Raw genomic sequence first — 24,681 nt, forward strand, 5'->3', positions numbered from 1 at the left:
AGTGGCCATTAACACACAAGGCAAGACCCTTCAGCAGCAAAAAGATTAAGATTTGCTGAAAGTCCAGATGATCGGTAGCATTTTTTAGCAATAAACTCGTTTAAAATTAAGGTATATACATTGTTTTTAGATGTAATGGTCTTGCACACTTAATAGAATACAGCAGAGCATAAACATAACTTTAATACGTACTGGGAAACAAAAAAATTGTATGACTTGCTTAATTGTAATATCTGCTTTATTGTGGTGCTCTGGAACCAACTCTGCAATATCTCTGAGGTGTGTCTGTATTTTCAGGATATTTCTTCAATGCTCTTTCTCTCCCTCTCTCTCTTTTTTTTTTTTTTTTTTTTTTTTACATAAATAAAGGAGAACCAAAGGTAGAACTTACTTTTCAGAACTAGTCAAACTGTATCACTGTAACACATAGTTTTTAGACACAGAATAAATGGTTCGGTTTTAAGCACACATAGTTTCTCTGCTTGAATTACTCAAGTAATTACGTCTCTGCAGATCAGGGTACATTTAGTGCATTATCTGTAGAACTGGATCATTTCAGTAAAACAGAGTCTGCATAATCACATTCATTCCATGTTAAGAGACAACTGAGAACATGACAGAACAGCACTCAACTCCATGTCTCCTTCCTTATTTAAAAAAAAAAAAAAAAGTGCCAAGTTATCCCATGAATTCTTCCCAAAGTGTTAACATGGAATTGAAATAAAGTCATATGAAATAGCATAAAAAATGTGAAAGGGTGTAAGGTATGAAACTCGAATATCTAACCACTTAAAATATAACACAGCTTTTATGTGAACAAATAACAGTAATTCCCATTTTATCTAAATGAATGCTAGAACAGTTAAACAGGCTTGAAAATCCAGTACCACAGAAAGAAGTGAGGAGTTGCACCAGTGAGAAGGTGAGAAAGGGAAGAAGACAAAGCAGCCAGCTAAAAGTGAGACAGCCCAGAGGCTTCTCCCCTTGACCACTCCTCTCCTGCCCAAATCAACATTCTTATTTTACATCACAAGTAACAGTTTTCTTGTACAAACTAACGGAGGAATGTAGCCTCTCTTACTGGAAAATATCAGCTGTGGGACAGCACCTTGCACAGGATAAGCCCCATTCCTATCAGTGTTTTCCACACTATCTCCATCCAGCTTATAACACCCTTTCATCTTTTACCTCTTCTCCAAATCTTTACTAGTCAACTCTGTTTCCACCTCTAACATGAGGCCAGAACTTCCTTATACTAATATTAACGTCTACCTCTTTATTTTATTTTTTGAGGCCGAGTCTCACTCTGTCGCCCAGGCTGGAATGCAGTGGCGCGATCTTGGCTCACTGCAACCTCTGCCTCCTGGGGTTCAAGCAATTCTCTTGCTTCAGGCTCCCTAGTAGCTAGGACTACAGGTGTGTGCCACGATGCCCAGCTAAATTTTTATTTTATTTTTAGTAAAGACAGAGTTTCACCATGTTAGCCAGGATGGTCTTGATCTCCTGACCTTATGATCCGCCTGCCTCAGCCTCCCCAAGTGCTGGGATCTCTTTTTTTTTTTTTTCAGATGGAGTCTCACTCTGTCTCCAGGCTGGAGTGCAGGGTCATGATCTCGGCTAACTGCAACCTCCGCCTCCCAGGTTCAAGTGATTCTCCTGACTCAGCCTCTCGAGTAGCTGAGATTACAGGCATACACCACCACACCCAGCCAATTTTTGTATTTTTAGTAAAGATGGGGTTTCACCATGTTGGCCAGGATGGTCTTGATCTCTTGACCTCATGATCTGCCTGCCTCGGCCACCCAAAAGGCTGGGATTACAGGCCTGAATCACCATGCCTGGCCAACATCTGCCTCTTAAGTCCATGATGATTTGGGGATCTTGTCTATCCGGTTTTTACTGAAAACTGTAAACTGTATACAGGCACTTGAAATATGCAGGCAGTTAAACCTTTTAGCTAAAGGTTAAGTGTCAGAAGTTCTGGGCGATAATCTCACAATGGTTACAATTATCTCTGAGATTTAAGCAAGCGATCATTATGTTTTCAAGTGAAATATGGTGATCACAATACTCTATTCCATCTTCTCAATGAATTGAGAAAATACCAAATGGTAACACACAAGAAAGTGCTCTCAATTATGCAAGGGGTATATACAAATGGAAAGAAGTACTTGTTGCTATTTTTCTTTACACCACAAACACTGAATAAGTCAGAGGAAGCACATTTCCAACACCAAGGAAATTCAAGCCTAAATTAACAAAATCAGTTTCTATCTCCTAATCAACAGACGACATTATTTCAGTAAGCATTTTTCATGAAACATGATAAAATAATGAGATAATTCTTCAAGACCTGCAAAAATAAATGATTTCCCATGACTGTCTTACCTAACATGTTTTTGGCATTTAAGTTGCAGCTTTGTATCACAAAAAAAGCATTGTTAAACATACCTGATTCTGACACTGAGAAGCTGGGTGATCCTAAAGTTCCTTAACCATTATTAATTACAGCTGTCCTCACTGGTAAAGTGGCAATGATCACCACAAGATTAGTAGGGTGTTAGATAATATAAACGCCCAAGCACATAAAAGCATTCATAAATAGTACCCCCCATAGACATTCTTATTGAAAATTTAATATTAGGATCACTCTCCAAGCAAACTGTGGGGCTCCTTCAAGTCAGATTCTTGCCTACCTTTGTCCCTAATAACTCACACCACTTTGTTGACTAAAAATAAATGTGTCTGAAATCAAGCTGAGAAGAGAATTAATCCACATGATACAATTTGAGCTCAATTAAGTGCTAAATTGGGTGGGTAGTGATTGTAAGTAGATTCAATAAAAGTGTAAACACAAGAGAGATCAATGGAAATGCTTTCTGGAAGAGGGATTTTGTGCTGGTACTTGTAAGACAACTATGACTGAAACTAAAGGAACACAGGAGAGTGCTTCAGGTTGAAGTCACTGCTATTAGCTAAGAAATATTACATATATTAACTTCTTTACTTTCCCAGAAACTCCATGAGGTAGATATTATTATAATCCCCATTTTACAGATAAAGACACTGAGACAGATTAAGTAGCTTGCCCAAAGCATCAGAGTAGGACATAAATACAGAAAATCTGGCTTCAAAATCCACACATTGAATCACACAGTCATCAAAATAAGATCTATTTATCAGAAAAGTGAGTACATCTCACTGTATCAGCTGCAAACAACAGAATCCTCTCCGTATAGTTTAAGTGGATAGAGATATTTTTTCATGTATCAGCCCAGAAATCTCAGTAGATCAGAGAATCAGCCAGGAACAACATGGGTGGGACAAAGCGCAAACACACTAGGTCTGTTCCAGTAAAAATACCACTGCTGCCACCTCCAAGTATGTGGTGCCAGAAATGTCACAGCCTCCGCCACAACGCCGTTAAGTCCTAACCATTGCACCTGCCCAAACAGCTGTTCTTCCATGTGCGGGCAGCCTTACATTGCTCCCTTCTGCATCCCTTTCAGGCATGGTGCAGCAGATGGGCAACATGTCCATATCCTAGCAGCAAGAGAGTCTAGGAGATGCAGATGAAAAAATAAAGATTCTATCTTGGGAGGACTGGAATCACAATACAAGAAGCTAACGAAATGTCAAGATGATAAATAAAAGATGTCAGGCAATCACAAAAGGCCACTACACACCCTGATCACAAGCAGGCTGAAAGGTTCTGAGAAATAAAGTCAGCTATATCAAGTAGGGTCAGATTATACAGGTGCAACTGCATTTGAAAACAATTTACTCTGTCCAGTAAAAGCCATAGGTCTCTTACAATAGCAAGACATCGTTCAGGGCATAATGTAAAGATGACTGGTTCAAAAAATGTAAGTGCCAGAAACTTCAATTTTTTCCCTACCATTTATAAATGTTATATCATAAAAGCATAGTCATATGCATCATTATTTTTTAAAAAAGCAAATATCTATTAAATAAACTCTATTAAACAAACTGGCCACATCATACATTATTTTTGCCTCTTACAGTTCTCTTAAATTTCTTCAAGGATCATTTTCTAAGACAATGGAGACACTGAATGCTAATAATGTTTTATGTTTTTGGAAACAATTTGAAATAAAATACTAGATATTAACTAGAAATTTTTTTTATTCAATTTGGGAAACAGAAACTTTTTAAAAAAACCATCATTCATTTAACTGTCACAACCATGTATGTTTCTGAATAACATATGAAATGTTTCTACAGTAACAATTGTTTTTAGTAGTTCATGTTTAAGGAAAGATAGCCACATATGATAAGACACAGTATTTCTGAGTAAAATCCAGAATACAGAATTAAACACACCTATTTTTTTTTTTTTTTTTGAAGCGGAGTCTTCACTCTGTCGCCCAGGCTGGAGTGCAGTGGCACCATCTCGGCTCACTGCAAGCTCCGCCTCCTGGGTTCACGCCATTCTCCTGCCTCAGCCTCCCGAGTAGCTGGGACTACAGGCGCCCGCCACCGCGCCCGGCTACTTTTTTGTATTTTAGTAGAGACGGGGTTTCACCGTGTTAGCCAGGATGGTCTCGATCTCCTGACCTCGTGATCCACCCGCCTCGGCCTCCCAAAGTGCAGGGATTACAGGCGTGAGCCACCGCGCCCGGCCAACACACCTATTTTAAAATGTCAATTATTGGTGATAGGTAAATATATAACAGCACAACATCAATGTTTTAATTTTACAGTATAAACAGACTGGTAGTACCAATATTACCAATTTTTTCCTGACAATACAGTAATAAAGCACAGCAATACTTTGGAGCATCATTAATATTAAATCTTTTTTCAACATCTATGTGAATAACTGGAAACTCTTTTTTTTTTTTTTTTTTTTTTGTGAGACAGAGTTTCGGTCATTGCCCAGGCTGGAGTGCAATGGCATGATCTTGGCTCACCCACATCCTCCACCTCCCGGGTTCAAGTAATTCTCCTACCTCAGACTCCTGAGTAGCTGGGACTACAGGCATGTGCCACCAGGTCTCGCTAATTTTTTGTATTTTTAGTAGAGACGGAGTTTCTCCATGTTGGTCAGGCTGGTCTCAAACTCCCAACCTCAGGTGATCCACCCACCTCAGCCTCCCAAAGTGCTGGCATTACACGCATGAGCCACTGCCCCGGCCGCATATTTTAATTTTCACATCTGAAATATTTTATATCACAAAACTCAGGAGAAATGCAGATTAACAACAAATGCAATGGCAGTTACTTTTTACTGATTACTTGACATATCGTGTACTATGCTAAGTATTATGCATACAATTTCACTTATTCTTGCTGAATTCATACATTTTATTATACCTGAATTTAAACAGAAAAATGTTTTACATTGCTCTCAGACACATTTCTACAGCTCAAAAACACTGCATAGAAATGTGAATATACCCAAGGGCAATAATCCAAAGAAGATTAAGGTAAAATCTCTATTTATATATATTTATGTTGTATAGAAGTCAGAAGCTACTATGGCAAATAAAATTTGAGGGGAGAAGAGCAAATTTAGCATAGACACGCAATGTCAATGGAAAGAAATAACTGTCTCTATATCTATCTTCTAACTTGATAAAACAACATCCATTAAGGGTTTTGATGATGATGTCTATGAAAATAGTGTTACTTTGCAAAATTGCTTATGGTGAAACAATGTTAAATTTTCAGCAATATGTAAGTATTTGTGAGTATAATGCTGATTGGAGAAAAATATAACCTTGAAAATATATCTATGATCAGAACCAGCAGCCCCTGCACTGTTCATAGAAAATGCTTTACCTCAAATACTTTGCCTTTTTTTTTTTAACCATTTACAATAATATATTGACTATTTTTAAGTAGTCTGAATACTCATCTTTTATATGAAATTTATAACAAAACTTCAAGCAACCTAGAAGGCTCATTGTATTATCTTGTTAGAGCTGACTTAGCTAAGGGAGGCTTGAAGTTTTAAATGCACAGTTGCATTAATTTATTTCAAGTTAAAAATAAAGTGTATAACCAAGGTTAAAAAAAAGAATAAATTCCTTCTATATCTGAATTTTAAAGAAACAAGACTTGCTTATTTAGCAGATATAGGCTTTAAAGAGTGAATAATCTCAATTATTATCTTCACGAATTTCCTGAAAAATATATAATTAGTTATGACAAGAACATGGCAATGAAATTGGAGTTTGAGAGTTAAAAAGAAAATCAGTCATAGAGACTATGAGTCATCTTGAACATTATAGTTCATTTAAGATAGATGAGAAGAAGTTCATATTTCCTTATGACACTTTCTTCGCATTTTCTTAAGACAACAGACAGGACTGACCAATGACAGTGAACACGGTTTCATTCTTCTATAGCCACAGATATGATCACTTAGTGAGACATTAAACTCATCAAAATTGTCACCAGGTCGCATGCCTTCAGAGCACAGCATTTTTCTCAGTGATGATTCTCTGACATAATTTGTAAAGAAAACAAAAAACCTGTTGACATCTTTATTGTTACATAAGTTTCTCAAAACACTAGGGGAGGTCTTCCAGAAGTTGAATCTAATATGTGGTGTCAGTTCTGCTCAATCTATTGATTTCTAAAATTGATAGACACACAGTGAAATAGAATTTTGCCCATGTGGTGACCAGGGATTCTTTCTGGCCATTAAGTAAATACAAACATTATTTTATATAAAACAAACATATCTTATGTAGTAAAATGTGTTTTAATACTATGAAATTAAGTTGAAAGAATGATCAAGAGTTCACATTTACTGTAGGATACTGCATAAAAGGGCCTGTGACTCTAGTTAGGCAAATTTGCATTTACTGGGGTACTAAACAAAATCTTTTCACAAGATCTATATTAGATTCTTCTTACACATCAATATATTAATAGGAATAATGTCTGATATCAGATCATGTCCAATGTGATAACTAGTTACAATGATCAAAACCGAGTTACAAAGACAAATACCCTGAATGACGAAAAGACTGATTCACAAGACACAGACTACATTCAGTGCCTGTTACTTACTGGTTGTGTGATCTTATGTGCACGATATAGCCGCAATATTATTTACTAATAAAAATAGTATTACATCTACTCAAAGGATTACTAAGGCAGACAAGCATGTGAAATTATTATGTTCTCTTAATGAATTGACATCCTCATCATTATGAAATGCTCAATTTTATCTCTGGTTATATTATTGTTCTGAGACCTAATTTGATATGAATACAGGCACCAACATTTTGGTTTTGCTGTTATTTAGTGTTTGCATAATGTATCTTTTTCCATCCTTTCACTTTTTATCTTAAAAGAATGTTTACCAGAGAATTATTATGTTCCAGGAAGAAAACATTCTAAACTATTAATAGCTTTTATTTCAAGATGTGATCATGTCCTTTAATTTCTCTTGATGGGTTTTTTATAGATATTTAAACTTTTCTAAAATAAAATGTTATCAGACATAAGAATTCCAGTTTCTGATCTCAGGACAGGCCTTGTACACAGGCAATCAACAGGACTGGCATGGCTAAACATGAATAGTCTCACCTTTCATATGAAACTTCTTCCTGCAGAGTTAGAAGAAGGATGTTGTTAAAGCCAAAATTCATTTAAGTTTTCATGGTAAGTACAAGGAAGGACATATACTCACACATGGTTGCTGCTATAACAAACAGATTTCTTAAAAAGTCACTGCCCCTTTCAACTATACAAAGCAATCTGCTCAAGTCTTCCCTTAGCCAGTCTAGGAATTCATATTTGCTCTCCTACACAGTTACAAATCCTAAGCCCTCTGGTTCAAAAAAATGTTTTTTCTTTTAATTATTAATTGTGGTAAAGAACATATAACATAAAATTTACCCTCTTAACCATTTTTAAGTGTACAACTCAGTAGTGTTAACCATATTCACAACATTGTGTAACAGATGTCTAGAGCTTTTTTCATCTTACAAAACTGAAACTCTCTACTCACAGGACAACTTCCTATCTCCGTCTCCCCCAACACCTGGCAACTTCATTCTACTGTTGAAGATTTTGACTACTCTAGATTCTATCCTTTGATTACTCTAGAATGTACCATCTTGCTATCTGCACTCTGTTCCTTTTGCCTTTTCTTCTTTTAGATAAACTGAGGGGCTTTTTTTGCATGTTTCTGGTTCATCTCCAGGTTGTTTTGTGTGTATGGTTGCTCTAGAATTTACAACATAAACCTTTATCACAAGTTATCACTTATGACTTAATGACCTACCGTCAAATAATACCACACCATTTCACATGTGGTGGGAGAACTCTACCTATACTTCCTTCCATAACCCTGCCCTGTGCTGTCATTACTACTCATTTTCATTCAATATGTCATGAACTCCACCATACATTGTTATATTTGCTTTCAGCAGTCAACTGTCTTTTAAAAAGATTTTTAAATTCTTTTATATTGACCCATATGTTTACCATTACTCATTTCTTGTAAAAATCTAAATTCCTACCTAGTATCCTTTTCTTTCTGCCTGCAATTTCTTTCTTCTTTCCTGACTGATTTCAGATAAGACGACTGATTTATCTTCCTTCATATGTAAGGTGTATTTTTCGCCCCCTGGCTGCTTTTAAGACTATGTCCTTCATTACTTGTTTCCGGCAATTTGATTATTATGTGTTTTAGTGACATTCATTCTGCTTGGGGCTCATTAAACTTCCTGGGATTTGTGAGTTTATAGTTTCTATCCTATCTGAACAACGTCCAGCTTTTCTTCTTCAAATATTTTTTCTGATCTCCCTCTTCTTAAAATTCCAATTGTATGTATGATAAGCAACTTTATATTGTTCCACAGCTGAAGCTCTGTTTTTATCTTCAGTCCCTATTTCTTTTCTCTATGCACTTTGTGCTTTATTTTGAATAGGTGTTTCTTTTTATTTATTTATTTTGAGACAGATGCAGTCTCACTCTGTCACCTAGGCTGGAGAGCAGTGGCACAATCTCAGCTTACTGCAGGCTCCACTCTCCTGCCTCAGCCTCTAGAGTAGCTGGGATTACAGGCATGAGCCACGATGCCTGGCTAATTTTTGTACTTTTTATTTTTTAGTGGTGACAGGGTTTTGCCATGTTGGCCAAGTTGGTCTCGAACTCCTGACCTCAAGTGACCCACACACCTCGACCTCCCAATGTGCTGGGATTACAGGCAAGAGCCACTGCGCCTGGCCTATTTTGGATAGTTTTTATTGCTATGTATTCAGACACTGATCTTTTTTTATGCAGTATCTATTAATGTCATCCACTGTATTTTTAAAATTTTAAATACAGTATGATATGCTTTGGAATTTTTCCCCCTTCAAATTTCATGTGGAAATGTGACCTCCAATGTTAGAAGTGGGTCTAGTGAGAGGTGCTGGGTCATGGGGGCAGATCTCTCATTAATGACTTGGTGTTGTCTTCATAGTAATGAATGCGTTCTCACTCTGAGTTCACAAGTTGTTATCCTGGCACCACCTCCCTCTCACCACATGAGGCACCAGTTCCCACTCTGCTTTCTGCCGTGATTGATTGATTGATTGATTGATTGATTTTTTTGAGACAGAGTCTCGTGTTGCTCAGGCTGATGTGCAGTGATGGGATCTTGGCTTACTGCAACCTCCACCTCCCGAGTTCTAGCAATCCTCCCACCTCAACCTCCGGAGTAGCTGGGACGACAGGCACGTGTCACCACACCTGGCTAATTTTTGTACTTTTTGTAGAAATAGGGTTTCACCACATTGTCCAGGCTAGTCTTGAACTCCTGCGCTCAAGTGATTCACCTCCCTTGGCCTTTCAAAGTGCTGGGATCACAGGCGTGAGCACTTGGCCTCAGGTATTTCTTTACAGCAACGCAAACATGGACATACACGGTATATGTTTCATCTGTTTCATTTTTTATCATTTTGTACCTTCCATTTCTCTTCTCATCATTTTCAGGTTTTCCTTCACATTCGTGAGCATATAAGATACAAAATAGATGTTTTAAGATCCTTGCCTATTATTTGTCATTTCTGGATATGTTTCTATTGATTCATTTTTAAAACTTGACTATAAGTTCTATTTTCCTGCTTCTTTGCACATCTGGTAATTTTGACCGGATGCCAGACATTGCGATTTGTACATCATTCAGCACTAGATCGTGTATTCTTTGGAGTGCATTTTTGTTCTGATATACAGTTGAGTGACTTGCAGATCAGTTCGGTCCTTTCAATGCTTGTTTCTAAGGTTTGTCAGGGTAAGTCCAGAGCAGTCTATTCCAGGACTAAGGGCCACTAAGCTGTGACCCTTCCAAGCCCTCTTCCCAATGCCTCACATATGAAGAGGTTGCTCCAGCCTGATTTCTGTCAGCTTTATGTGAGCTCCAAGAATTGTTCAACCCACTGCTGTCCGGCTGGCCTTTCCTTGCCTTCCTCAATACACAGGAAGATAAGTACTCACCAAACCCTTTAGTGGGCCCCTCTGGAGATCTCCAGAGCTCTCTCTTTGTGCAATTCCCTCCTCTACGCTATTGTTCTTCTCACAAACTAGTTGTCCTAACTTCTCCAAATATCAAACTCTGCCTGCTTAGCTCAGTGAGACTGCAAGGCCCTATGTGGGTTCTTCCTCCCTGCTTTGCTGCCGGGAAGGTATCTCCAAGCAGTAACCGGAGGCCATTGTAGAGTTCCTCATGTTTTCTGCTCTCCTCTCACGGACCACCACTTGTTGTCCAATATGTGAAAAAATATCTCTTCTTTCATCTGAGTTTCTAGTTGTTTATGGTGGGAGTCAATTCCCACAGGAGTTAATATTTCGTGGTCAGAAGTAAAACTCCTCCAAAGATTTAACAGGATATTTTGGCCGGGCGCAGTGGCTCACACCTGTAATCCCAACACTTTGGGAGTCGAAGGCAGGCGGATCACAAGTCAGGAGATTGAGACCATCCTGGTCAACATGGTGAAACCCCGTCTCTACTAAAAATACAAAAATTATCTGGGCATGGTGGCATGTACTTATAAATCCCAGCTACTTGGGAGGCTGAGGCAGGAGAATCGCTTAAACCTGGGAGGTGGAGGTTGCAGTGAGCTGAGATCGTGCCACTGCACTCCAGCCTGGCAACAGAGCAAGACTCTGTCTCAAATAAATAAATAAATAAATAAGAATATTTTTTGTGATGCACTTTATCAACTCTGAACCAGCATGCAAACATTAGCTCAAGAAAACACATCTACAGAGAAAACATGCTTGATGGTTCAGAATTAAAAAAAAAAAATTCTTCCACAAAGACAAGGAGACAAAGCAGACCATGGCCTTGTAGAAGCTGAAATATTCTGGAAAGGTTAATTTGCCTGAAATCAAAATGCTCAAATTACTCAGAGCATGAAATTTCCTTTAAAAATCTTCCTTTTTACAAAGCACTGACCCTATAAAAATGCAAATAACTCTTGGAAAGGACACTTTACATTCTCTTCAATTAATGAGATTGTGGTTAGAACTGGTCATCTGTTGGTACCTTGAACCATTACAGCACCATCAGAGGGCAGGGACATCTGGATTGTGGGTGGCAGGAGAATGAAGTTGAAAGAGAAAGTACATTGCTAAAGGGAAGAAGGGCAGACTTCTCAACTTCATAGCTTTGCCCGGGGCAGGCCCTGAGGGAAAGGATTTGTCTGCCTGCTATATTTCCCTTGGGTACTATCTGTAATTACTATCACAGCTCATTGATTTTCAATTCCTTCTATTAATATATTTATTGGCCATTCTGACATTATTAAAATCAGTCCAACTCTGCATCTTTAGTGGAGGATATCTCTTCTTAAAATATCAGTCTTGCAAGAGCAGATATTTCTTTCTGCTTAAAAAAAAAAATGGTCTTCTCACATTAGACATAACACAGCAACTGCAAATGTTTTTCTTTGAAGCCAGGTAGTGACATGCACAGATTTCACTACAGATCAAAAGATCTCAAGCAGTGGGTCATCAGAGAATATTAAATGATAAGCAAATTCATATTTCCAAGATAATTCTACCAATTTAGCCAAACGCTGGCCCCTGTTCCACAGCAGGAGAGGAAATAATGAGCCCCTGTTAAAGGGTAATGCAAGTGGCATTTTTAATAATGCCCTTTTTTCACTTCTGATAAAGTCATTAAAGTAACACTGTCTTACTAAGCCTTTACACATAGATGTAAACTAGATCGTTAGTGTAAAATTAAATAGGTTTGCTGAGGAAAAAAGTTAGGTTAATTGTTGGGTTTTTTCCCCTTAATGCTACTGAATTTTAATGTAATTTATTTCCTGCCTTAAGTAAACATTCCATAGCACATTTTCAGGTTCAGCTACAATACTCGCACTCATCTATATTTTTTTATTAAGCCTAAGGACTGGAGTCTTTTTCAAAAAAGCACCCGTCTCCAAATCCTCTCAATTCCACAGCGTGGCAAACAGTCTCACTTACAACAAATAGCACATGAATGAATCACCATTTATTGAGCCCTGCCTATTCATAAGCTCCTGTGCTGAGATGATGAGGAATAACAAGAAACATAAAGCATAAGCTCTGCTCTTAAGGAAGTTACATTACAGCTGGCTTCATGATGCTAGTCAGCTCTTTGTGATATAGAAATAGCTTCAACACTTTGTTATTAATGTCCTGCAGAATGGTTTCTAAAAGTTACTGCAAGCTGCCTATAGGGAAAAGACCAAGTCTCTCTTATTCTCTTTTGTTCTGCCTCTAAAATGAGGGAGTGCATAGGAATCTGTGGTCTGGACAAGGTGGGTATTTCCCGGTAGTTAAGGCATGGAGTATTGACGTGATCCTATACTTGTCTGCAGCAATGCCTGCACCCCTCCTAGCTACATGGCTATGGCAAAGAGGCATTAGGCTCTCTTCCCCAAGGATAACAGAAAGGAGTCTGACTTCCACTCAATTACTGACTGCTTAGAGCACTTAAAATTAGCAAAACACCCAATCTCTTTCCCCGTTTCTGCCACACTATTGCCGCTCTTCTCTACTGGCCCACGGATCAGAACTGTACCTGGTTCTACAGGAGAGAAGAGAGGCAGGATAACCAATGGCTTCAACACCCTTGCAGTTAGTGTAGACACTCAGGTCAGCTCCTTCCCTGCGGCAGATTCCTCAGACTTAGGAAATAAACAGTGAGGGTGACTAAGAAATGTTGCTTTCAGGTCTCCCTCTCAGTCCTCTGCACCTATGTAGTTTTCAAAAATATTTTTATTTAGAGAGTTCATCTTTTCTTTTTAAAACATTTTAAGAATTTCAAATACACAAAATTAGGCAGAATAAACTATTTTCATTTCTTTGGTTCCATTATTCTGTTTTTATTCTGTTATTGACATTATTATTTGTGTTCCATTATTTCACATCATAAAATCTAATCAGAATTTGAAACATTCTTCCAGATATGCTTAAATGAAAATTCAAATGAAAAAAAAAAAGGGGGTTCTAATTTCAGATCTACCCTGTATCTACTTGGAGAATTATGAATTAACACAGATGTCGAAATCTTACTAGATACCTCATGAGGATTGCAGCAACATAAATGAAAGTAATAGGGCCTTTTTCTCCCGTTTTTCTTCTAAAGGAGAACATTGACTCAGCACCCACCAAAGGCAGGCAGGCTCCTGCGAGGATGGGTGGTTAATTCCACCTTCCAGGTGAGTAGGATTAGAGGAGACTAAGCATGACCCACACAGCTGGTACCAGGCTGAATACCATCTGAACTCAGGTCTTTCTCACTTTGAAGTCTGTGAATTTACACTTCCATACATAGGAAGCTTCACTGCAGTAAGACTCTTAAATGCATAAATAGAAAGGCTCTGTCTCACCCCTTGCTCCTCACCAGGATCACAGAATGACAGACTTTACCTGGCAGCGAAGCCCTCATCTCCAGCACCCCCATTGTATGGATGAGGACATAAAGGCCTGGAGATAGAAAATAACTTCCCAATGTCATTCAAGCTGGTAAACTGCAGGGCCAGGAATAAAATCACATAGTTATCTTTGGGGCAGTATCCTCTATATACTGCCTTATAGCTGGGTGTGATAGTTTTAATACTCTTCTTCTTGTTTCAGTCCTTTGCTTAATAACATGTTAGAACATCCAAAGACTAACAGCATTTGGGAAGCTCTTATAACAGCAGGGCGCATACACCAAAGTCACAGACAAAGTCATTCAAACACTCCTTGCTGTGCCCCTGAAGTGTATCCCAAGGGAACATGTCCTTCCTAGAGACTGCCAGCAGCATGTGCTGTGTTACCAACAAGCAAGAAGAAAACCAAAGTCACATTTCAGGTGACTGCAATAATCATCTGCCTAGCTTTCACTTAACTAAAAATGCAAGAGTCAGAGAACTCCAAACAGAAGGCACACAGAGGTGGTGCCCATATGCTACCACACCTATCCGGTTCACATGGCTACAAGATGAGGACTCCTGTCACCAATGAGAACACGTATTTCCAATATTTACAATTTTGATTTTTACATTCACAATAACCCTATGACATAGAGCAGGTTGACAATTATCTATTGACTGGTTTTATATTTTTCACCATGCTAATTATAATGCCCAGAAAAGTTGAATAATGTATTTACCATGTGCCAGAAACTATAAGAGATAAAAACCAGAAATATAAGAAATAGTCCTTGTCCTCTAGGAGTTTACACTCTGATTGAAGACACATGACCACACACACACAGCATAAATCTCATTAAGAGAATGAGGCAAGGCAGCCAGAACTTTCCAGAGAAGAGACGCAGGCCTGTTCCCAGTCTGTCTTTAACCTCTGAAATGTGCTCCTCAGGTCCTGAATTCCTTGGAGGGGTGGGGAGACATGCAGAGCCTGGCTGACAGCAGAAGACCTAAAGGACTCTTTATAACACACAGCAGAGAACAACTACATGCCTTCCTGGTGCACCGATACACAAGGGCATGTAGAGTAGCACATCCTTAAAATGCTGTGTGCAGCCTGAGAGAAATACCGGCTTTTCTTCACCAAAAGATTGAGATTAGTATCTATTTCTTAAAGACAGAGTACCAAAACTAGGTTTTTCAGAGTGATTATACATTCCAACCAATGTACCACCTTCAGGTTTTCTTCAAGCTTTCTCATTCATTGCTGTGACACAGACAAGTTTCTATCACTTTTTGTTCATTGTTAATTATCATGTCTCATCTTTTTCAAAAGTCCATAATCAGCTGGGTATGGTGGCACATGTCTGAAACCCCAGCTACTTGAGAGGCTTATGCAGGAAGATCACTTGAATCCAAGAGTTTGAGTCCAGTCCGGGCAACATAGCAAGTAAAACCCTATGTCGTAAAAATAGATAAATAAACAAATGCCCATAATTGCACATGTGAGTGTAATTATTTATTGAAATTTCACTAATGTGTTTTTCTTACAAAGAATTAAACTTCAACCAGCCTTTAAGTCATAAATGAGGAAGAAGTCATGAAATATTCAAAATTCTAGTTCTCCTTATCTAAAAATAGTTCTAAGATTCTGAATATTATATGGTATATAACAACATCTTCTCCAATGAAAAACCCAGTAAAGTGGCCAAAAATGAAAGTCACCAAAATTCCAGATTTTGTTTTAAAGAAGAGTTGATTTAAAGCACTACAAAAGTGTTAAAATTGTTGTATTCTAATAGAGTTAAATCATCATACATTTCATTAAACACTACAGGCTGATTCTCCTGAAGCTTTGCTACAAAAGAGAATGAAATTATATCTGTCATATATTTAAGAGGTACACATAAACCCAAAAGGAAAAAAATAAAGTTCTATTTCCCTTCAACATGCACAATCTAAAATACCAACATCAGCTCCATTCACAAAGAGGAAAATTGATTTTCATGAACAGGCATTAGGCAATACCTATGAACCCACAACTTTTCATGTCCCTATCTAAGGACAAAAAAACGCTTTCTATGATAACGTGACATGGGGTTTTTACTCATACTGCAAAACTGCTGGGAATACTGGCTTTTGTTTTTTTGTGCACTTAAATCTTTCAGGTAGACCTTACCTTGAAACCGAAAAATAAAGGGGAAAGGACTATATGGGTATTGTTAAAGATTACCAGGACTGGTGACAGCAACCCACTATTCTGGCTTTGACCATTGGTCCGGGGCTAAGCTTCTAACTGATTTGCTGTAGTTTCTGCCTTCCTCCAACGTGCATAGTTTGAACAGATTGTCTGTTATTTCAAGCTGAAGAAATTATTGTGAAATACAGACTGCTTTTTCACTTTTTTTCCCCATGAGCAGTGGGAAAAGGCTATCCTTTCTGAATAAGATGCTAGACTCTATATGAGTTGAGCAGAAATTTATTTTATTAAACTCACGATAATGCAACTAGATTAAGAAATGAATTAAGAAAACAGAACTCTAAAGAACTAAGACAAATCCCCCCCACGGTTAGGTTAATCAAAAAAGGTTAAAACTATCTATAAGGTTTGGAAGATATACAGAATTTAACGTAGTGAATCCAGCTAGGAAATCCAGTTGAACACATGATGTTTTCTGAAAGGTTGTCTATACTGAACCAATGTTAGTAATTGCCACAGTCTGCTCCCTCATGATCCTCTACTGCCTGTGTCTTGCGCTGAATCTATATGAGTTGGTCATTATATCATGTCTAGGACCGTGGAGTCATGTTATTGGTTGACATACTCCACAAAGTTCATTTCAGAGCTAAAAACGTCAACCCAGAACACAGAGGTGAAAAGACATCTTCTACCACGATAAGGCTCTGTTCAAACACAGGCTTACAATGAAATAAATTATATTGACATGCCACACACTCCGCTACATGATGCTCAGGTAGGCAGAAGTTATTGAAGAGACCCTCTAAATACACCATCCGGATCCATAACCTTGAATGTCCTCATTATGAAATCCTTTTGGGACATCAATACCCTAACCCTTTGAGTGGGATCCCAGATGCACTTATCCACATCGATTTTTATACTCTTAACAGTGAGATTTTATTCACATTTAAAATTTCTTTTGAATGTTCAAGTATAAAACATTGCTAATTTTTAGTAATGATGTTTTAATAAGAGAGACACTGATAAGGTAAATATTATATACGTATTTATGTCCTTCTGTCAGTCACCTGTGCTGCCTCAGTGGTGGTGGTTTAATAAGATAGGTAGCCAATAGGCACTCAGCCACATGAGCAGTGCTTTATCCCTTAAAGTTGCCAATGCTGCAACCAATTATACTGCTCTTATGCTCTTAACTAAACCAGTGAAGACATTAATGTTCGTTATAAAATCTATGTCATTTAAATAAATATGCACTCGTAGTCCTTATATTTTCAGTACCCATAAATTAATTCATTGGTTTGGCTATGTATTGTTAAATAATCCTTTTAAGACATTTTTCAAATTCAGTGACCTCATCAACTATCCCCCAGTACTCCTACAGTAAGAAAGGACAGGTACAAATGTCAAAAGAGAAGCCCATCCAACAAACAGTAACATTCTCACAGCTGTACTTTGTCATTTCCTGATTAGAATCAACCAAACTATGATGACACTAAGGTTATATTCCCACCTGATTTTTTAATACTTCCTCTTTGCTTTGGATTTTTATTAGCTTTTCAAATCATTTACTAATTTAGATATAGCCATATGATTCTCATAATGTCACTATGCCTTCCAACTTTTAGAACACTATCCCTTCCAAGGAAGTAACAGTTGAAGTCGCAAATGGATACAAATCAACCACAATCTCAGATTTGTTTGTTTGTTTGTTTTAACCTGAGAGAGAAAAGCTTAAGCAAGGGAAACCGTAGAAGTGCTCTGCAAACCTCAGGATACTCTGCAGAATAATGCCACTCTCATCAAAAGGAGTGGGTCATTGCTGGAAACTTGTGCTTACCCCTTGTTCAGATTCCAGAAGCTCTGTTTTGACTCTGACTGCCGGCATCCCATCAAGCATTAACATTCTGTTCTCAAAGGTGTTGATATTCTGAAAATAAAAGGGAGAGAGAAAGATTCAGCTCTAAAGCATTCAAAAGAGGACCTCTGGGAGAGTCTTCCGTCATTGTAGTACATTTAGTACTGCTAACCTAATTTTTTTAAACAATAAAGATAATTAAATGAGAATATCGGCATAACCAATTATCCCCCTACGCTGAACTTTCATTTGAAATAATCACCAAGCAGTTGAATTAATCAGTCTGATTCTCTGACCTCTGGGTTGGAGGTCAGACTGTAATAAACTGGAGTATGGAAACCTTACATTAATTTATATGGGGCTGCAACAATTCATCACACTTTCACAATAGTGGAAGGAAACAGAAGGCGAGTTTTTCTCTTTCCTTAGTTCTGGAAACTGTATTGTGCAAAAACACCCATAAAGGAGAAAATCACATAAAAATTCATAAACTCTTGTATTAGTCAAAGCCTAAATCATTTAAAAGTAAGATAATTCCATACGTTTAATTTTTATGTCATGGCAATTCTGGTCAAATGAAAATTTCTACCTATCAACCTCCAAATATCTACTTTACAAACAACCAACATAAATCTTAGATTAAGAGTGAATTTTTAGGCTGAACTAAATAACAAATAATTATTTGGTCTTTATTCTGGTATATGTTTTGCTCAATTTACCACCTCTTGAAAAGAAAATCTTATTTATATTGTAGCTCAATAACATTTCAAACACCATTTATAAAAGATTAAATCAAGGTTATTTTCTATGTAATTGTCACTGCCTTGGGGATTTTCTACAGTCAGCAACCTAGGAAGGGAGTCAGAATCACACATCAGTGCTCGCATAAGGCCCAAATCAGGCTCATATTTTTAAACATGTTTAGAATGCTAATTTCTCTGTTACATATTGACTCAACTACAAATCTGAGAGAACTAAATTTGATTGAGATTTTAGAATGGTTATTTTTATTTAATTACAGAATGTAACCACAGGACACTAAAGTAGTCTTATTAAGAAAAAAAAATCAGTTTCTAAATATTTTGCATACCTGGTGAAAAAGGTGAGTATAATTTCTAAATCTTCAAGTGTTCACTTTTAATATGGTCGCTTTTCTACAAAATAGCAAGTTAAATAAAAACAACCAGACCGGGCACAGTGGCTCACGCCTGTAACCCCGCTGAGGCGGGTGGATCACCTGAGGTCAGGAGTTCGAGACTAGCCTGGCCAACACGGTGAAATCCCATCTCTACTAAAAATACAAAAATTAGCTGGGTGTGGTGGCAGGCACCTGTAATCCAAGCTACTTGGGAGGCTGAGGTGAGAGAATCACTTGAACCTGGGAGGTGGAGGTTGCAGTGAGCCGAGATTGCACCATTGCACTGCAGCCTGGGGAACAGGAGTGAAACTCCATCTCAAAAATAAATAAATAAAAACAACTCTCCTTTCAACAAACCATAAATTACATGTTCTTGTTACCAAGTAATACCAACAGAGTGCAGTACAGTGAAACTCTACTTCTCATATTTCTTGACTCTTCTTTTTGTTAAGAAAAATGTTCCAAGAAATAAAATTTACAGTCTCTTATCATAAATATTTGCTCCAAGGAATCAACAAGGAAAAGCAAATTTACTCTGGAGTTAATGAGCATTTAAAAAGTCTACACCACCTAGTCTACTAAGTGATAAAAAGAAGAAAACAAATTACTGTCAATATTATTTCCCTATAAGTGTTCGATATATTCAAAACTGGCAGGATACTTTTAAAAAATTTTTGCTTTTGAGTTGTCCCTTTTTTTCAGAATTTTACATCTTAATAGATAATTTAGAGTAGAAGGAACTGTGGTATATTACTGGTGAGCTTAGGTGAGTTGTTCTAAACTTGAAACCCTTTCATGGAGGCCTGTGGGTTGTTTCCATATGGGGCAGGGATCTCAATTCCTAACGTGTCACTGGCTTCCGTGGTTGGCAGCAGCCAGCTTGGCTTACCACCATCCAGTCTCAGGAAAGCCTTCCTGCAGCCGGCCAGCCCTCCACTCTCTGGAGTCTGGCAGCAGCTCTAGGAATCCACCTTAACAAAGCACCCTGTAGGCTGTTTGGCTGGTAGACAATGAAGGATGAACTGATAGTGCTTCCTACCCTGGAGGAGTTCTTGCCCAGATGAAAAGGCAAGAAAATGCCTTATAAGGAAGGCCCAAGCAAAAGAGGAGAAAAGACAGAGAGCGATTCTGGAAAAGCAGATTTAATGAACTGTTAGAATCTGATTAGAGGCTAATGTCCCTTTTAGTGCTTTGTACTAATTTACAGCTGATATACTTTAACCATCTTCTCCACTGGCTCTGATAAACTCATTAGTTTAAAAAATGCAAGCTAACCAGAGTCTTTGAAGTTAAAAACTGATAAATCATGAAAACCTGACTGGGTCTGTGTTCCACTTAACACATTTAAATATTAAATATATATTCATGATGGTTTTTCTTTAAATTTTTATTGTTCTTGAATAATTCTACGTGTGTTAAAGTCAAGATGTACACTTTAGTTTCATGTACAAGTGAAAAAAACAAAACATTCTCGATGTTTTAAGAAATCAAGTTTTCCTGGAAATCTTTCTATGATTTTCTAGAATCATTCACTGCCACAACTATAATAAACACCATAAATAACAATGTTCACAGCTGGAGAACTAAGCTTCAACTGTTAAACTCTTTCAACTAGTGCAGATTCAATCTGTATATATGCCTGTTGGAAACACATGTGAAGCATATTCATCTCTGCATTCACGGATCTAACCCCAGTTCTCATAAACAACAGCATTCAGTATCACGGCATGCTCCAAACTATCTAGGAAGGTGTGTGATTTTTAAACAACACATGGCAATTACACAGCATTGACAATACAGTCCTTGAAACAAAATATTGATAACTTCATCTCACAGAGCTAAGATCAGATACATATAATCCCAGATGACCACAGACTTTAAATATGTAATAGAGTCTAATAATTTGGAACTGCTGTCAAACATATCTTGCCATGATCTTAATCAAAACACATTTGCTGTGGAATCAATAGCTCAACTGATTCCCAAGAGATAAATAAAATTACAGTAATCAATTTTAGTAATGTAGTATCTTTGTATATTTACAACATTTTGATGTTACACAACCCTCAAGAAATGCTTTATGTATGCTTATATACTTGTTTCACAAGTGAATTGTACCAATTAATGAAAAATCATCCATAGAATTTGTTAGTTGGCTGTTGACCAATTCCATGTGCATGGGATGGGAAGGGTACTCTTGATATCCCATTTACGAAATATGAATTGGCAACGGCCGGGCGTGGTGGCTCACTCTTGTAATCACAGCACTTTGGGAGGCTGAGGCAGGCAGGTAACTTGAGCTGAGGAGTTTGAGACCAGCCTGGCCAACATGGTAAAGCTTTGTCTCTACAAAAACTACAAAAATTAGTCAGGTTTTGTGGTGGGCACCTGTAGTATCAGCTACTCAGGAGGCTGAGGCAGGAGAATCATTTGAACTCGGGAGGCAAAGGTTGCTGTGAGCCAAGATCGTGCCACTGAACTCCAGCCTAAGTGACAGAGTGAGACCGCCTCAAAAGAAAAAAAAGAAAAAGAAAGAGTTGGCAACACAGTAGTCGAGCTGACATTCGCTCTCTCTGTCAAAAACCATGTAAGCACAACAGTCATTGATCCCAACATCTCAAAATATTCTGAATGTAATGTGCAACAAGGAAAGGGACTGATCGTCAATGACCAGAACTCATAAAAACATACAATACGGGTGACTTTCCAGGTCAACTCCTACAATGTGCCCCACTAACCTCCCAAGGCAGGTCTTTTCCTTTCTCTCCTCCTGACCTTGACTCATTTTGCACAACTGGAGTAATAAGGAGCTAGCTAGTCAATACTCAACAATTCTAAGATTTTAAACAAGGTCCCTGTCATTAGTCAAAAATAACTGCTGGTGTCTGTTTTGCTCTTTCTAGATACAGGATATATGATATATTTATTTAAATATGCATCCACTTTAAATCTTCATATTCAGGTACAGGTGATGAGAAATAAGAATATGTCACCCTGCCCCATGTCCACATTATGCTAGACAGTGATGTAAGGGGACATATGAACAGTCAAGATTCACCACATCAAGTTGCTTGGTACACTTTCATAGCAGAATCTTTTTTTTTTTTTTTTTAAGACAGAGTCTCACTCTGTCACTCAGGCTAGAGTGCAGTGGCATGATCTCAGCTTACTGCAACCTCTGCCTCCCAGGTTCAGGTGATTCTTGTGCCTCAGTGTCCTGAGCAGTTGGGATTACAGTCATGCGCCACCACGCCTAACTTTTTCTATTTTTTGTAGAGACGGGGCTTCATCATGTTGGCCAGGCTGGTCTTGAACTCCTGGCCTCAAGTGATTCATCTGCCTTGGCCTCCCAAAGGGCTGGGAATACAGGCATGAGCCACCAGGATGGCATAGCAGATTCTTAAAGGTTTACAATGCAAGAGTGCCAATTGGTTAAAAGTAACATCCTGTGGGTACCTCTTCCTATAGAAAAAATATCAGAATCAGATTGCAGGGCAATTAGGGGTTTGCATAAAAAAGATTTCTTAGAGAAGCCAACTGATCTCACCTCTACCCTAACAACAACAAACACCAATAACAACAGCAATTTTTTTCAAGCCCTTCTGCAGATGTGCCAGTTCCACTAATAGGTTAACAACTAACTGCAAAACGTGTGCTCATATACAAGCAAATCAGTGAATTCCTCCCTCTCTCTGGGTAAGTGTTAACAAACCTAATAGATTGAAATAATGTTTAGGTAATTATTTCAGTTGTCTACTGCTATGTAACAAATCACACAGTGGCATGAAACAACAATCATTTTATCATTATCTTGGTAACAAAAATAATACAGATATTTGCATATTTACTGTGAGCCAGACCATGTACTAAGAGTTGTGCATATAGCTGCTCATCTAATCCTCACCACAACCCAAGAGATTGATGCTGTATTATCTTATGTTGAGGCATTTGAGACACAAGGTTAAATTGTCCAAGGCCACACAATTAGTAAGCAATACAGCTGTGCTGAAAACCAATGAGTCTGACCCCAAGCCAGCAGTCTTAACCACCATACTCTATGTACCTACCTGTCCACTCACTTACCTTTCTCTGTAAGAATACACACTCCTAATATAATAGAAAAAAAACCATGAACACCTTATTGAAGGTCTCAACACAGACACTCTGGAATCTCAGTAATAGCTCCTCCCTGAGCTAAGCTAACTTAGTTATGGAACTAAATGTGAAACTTGTAGTCACTGGTGAGTAGCAACGATTTGGAGAATCAAGGCTCTGGTTTCAAAGCTATTTCAAAGCTATTAATATTTTTTTCCCTTTAAGTCAAGTTTTCCACATATTTTCTTAACTTGATGAGATTATATGTTTCTATCCTAGCAATATCTCATAATTAATTTAGCAAGTAACTTCATCTACTACCCAGCTTTTAAAAAATATTCTTGTCTTTGGCGGCTCACTCAGTATTTTCACAATGGTTTCATGTACTTCGATGAAACAGTAACTTCACCTTCCACATTTTATACTCAGGACAGACGCCTCTCAGCATTACATTTAATTTATAATGGCTAAGTGTAAAAACATCCTTTTCTCTACTCACATATCCTCACGCTGACAACTCAGCTTCATAGAGGGCATATAACTAATCAAAGTACCAGAAGTGGGACAAAATAAGCATCCCTTCAAACACAGACTTTGCCATTCTAGCCCAGCCTTTCATCTTACATTCTTTTGCATACTGGAAGAATGGATAACAATGTCAATAACTGTATTTTATTAACAAAAATAAGAGCCAAAACCATAGGCCTATTGGGACTCTCAACTGAAATCCCTCATATGTTTCAATGACCCAAATTACATTATTCTGAAATATTTGTTTTCAGTTTCAAAAACAGAATCCTTCCATTAAAAACCTCACATTGAAGCACATAGAACAGTACCTCTCCTAAGGACTAGTCTGTCTGTGTAATGCAGCAATTTTTAATTTCCTGATAGCAATGATCAGCCTGTTTCCTATGTTGGTAAAGTGCTAAGCTATCACAACAATGTGCAGTTATACACTAATATTTAAAAAAATATTTCCTATTAGTGATAGTTGCTGAACTAGCCATGAAAAGCAGATGTTCTTATTCAAGTTGCAAATGGATGCTTTTCAAAAGGGCAACCAATCCAATCCAAACTGGGAGCCAAAATTTACTACTGGCATTTCCAAAGGCCTCAATACATTTTTAAGAATTACAACAGATGCACGCCTACTTTCCTGGGCAGAGGATAGTTAAAATGACATCTGAGCTTCTGAATAACACTTTTCATCCCAGCATTTACACAAATTATAATAGAAAAGTATTTCTGTCATTCATACTCTGAAAAGCTGCACACACTTGGGGGTTGTGAGTTGGCTAAATATTTCCTTAAATATGCAACAAGAGCCTCTCCTGTGCCCATCATTCCATTCCATCTGCACCACAGTCATGAACCATGGATAAAAGTAGTGGTCAGAAAGCACGAAAATATCAGGGTAAGAGAAGTATTAACCCACCAACAACCAAACCCTAGAGAAGGAGGACAAAACTTCAGTTCAGCTGAAGAGGTATTAACATTATGAGGAGAGATCCA

At 37.9% G+C, this 24,681-nt stretch overlaps 1 protein-coding gene across 3 annotated transcripts in view; it reads right to left on the reverse strand.

Moving 5' to 3' along the window:
• Positions 1-24,681, reverse strand: part of KLF12 (Kruppel like factor 12) — a 449,435-nt gene that overhangs the window by 239,786 nt on the left and 184,968 nt on the right. For all 3 annotated transcript variants that reach the window (XM_025364468.1, XM_025364466.1, XM_025364469.1), the window contains one exon: positions 17,916-18,005. In XM_025364468.1, the coding sequence (XP_025220253.1) occupies positions 17,916-18,005 (90 nt within the window). The remainder of the gene's footprint in view (positions 1-17,915; positions 18,006-24,681) is intronic.

Source organism: Theropithecus gelada, chromosome 17 (assembly GCF_003255815.1).
Source record: "Theropithecus gelada isolate Dixy chromosome 17, Tgel_1.0, whole genome shotgun sequence".
Taxonomy (NCBI): Eukaryota; Metazoa; Chordata; class Mammalia; order Primates; family Cercopithecidae; genus Theropithecus; species Theropithecus gelada.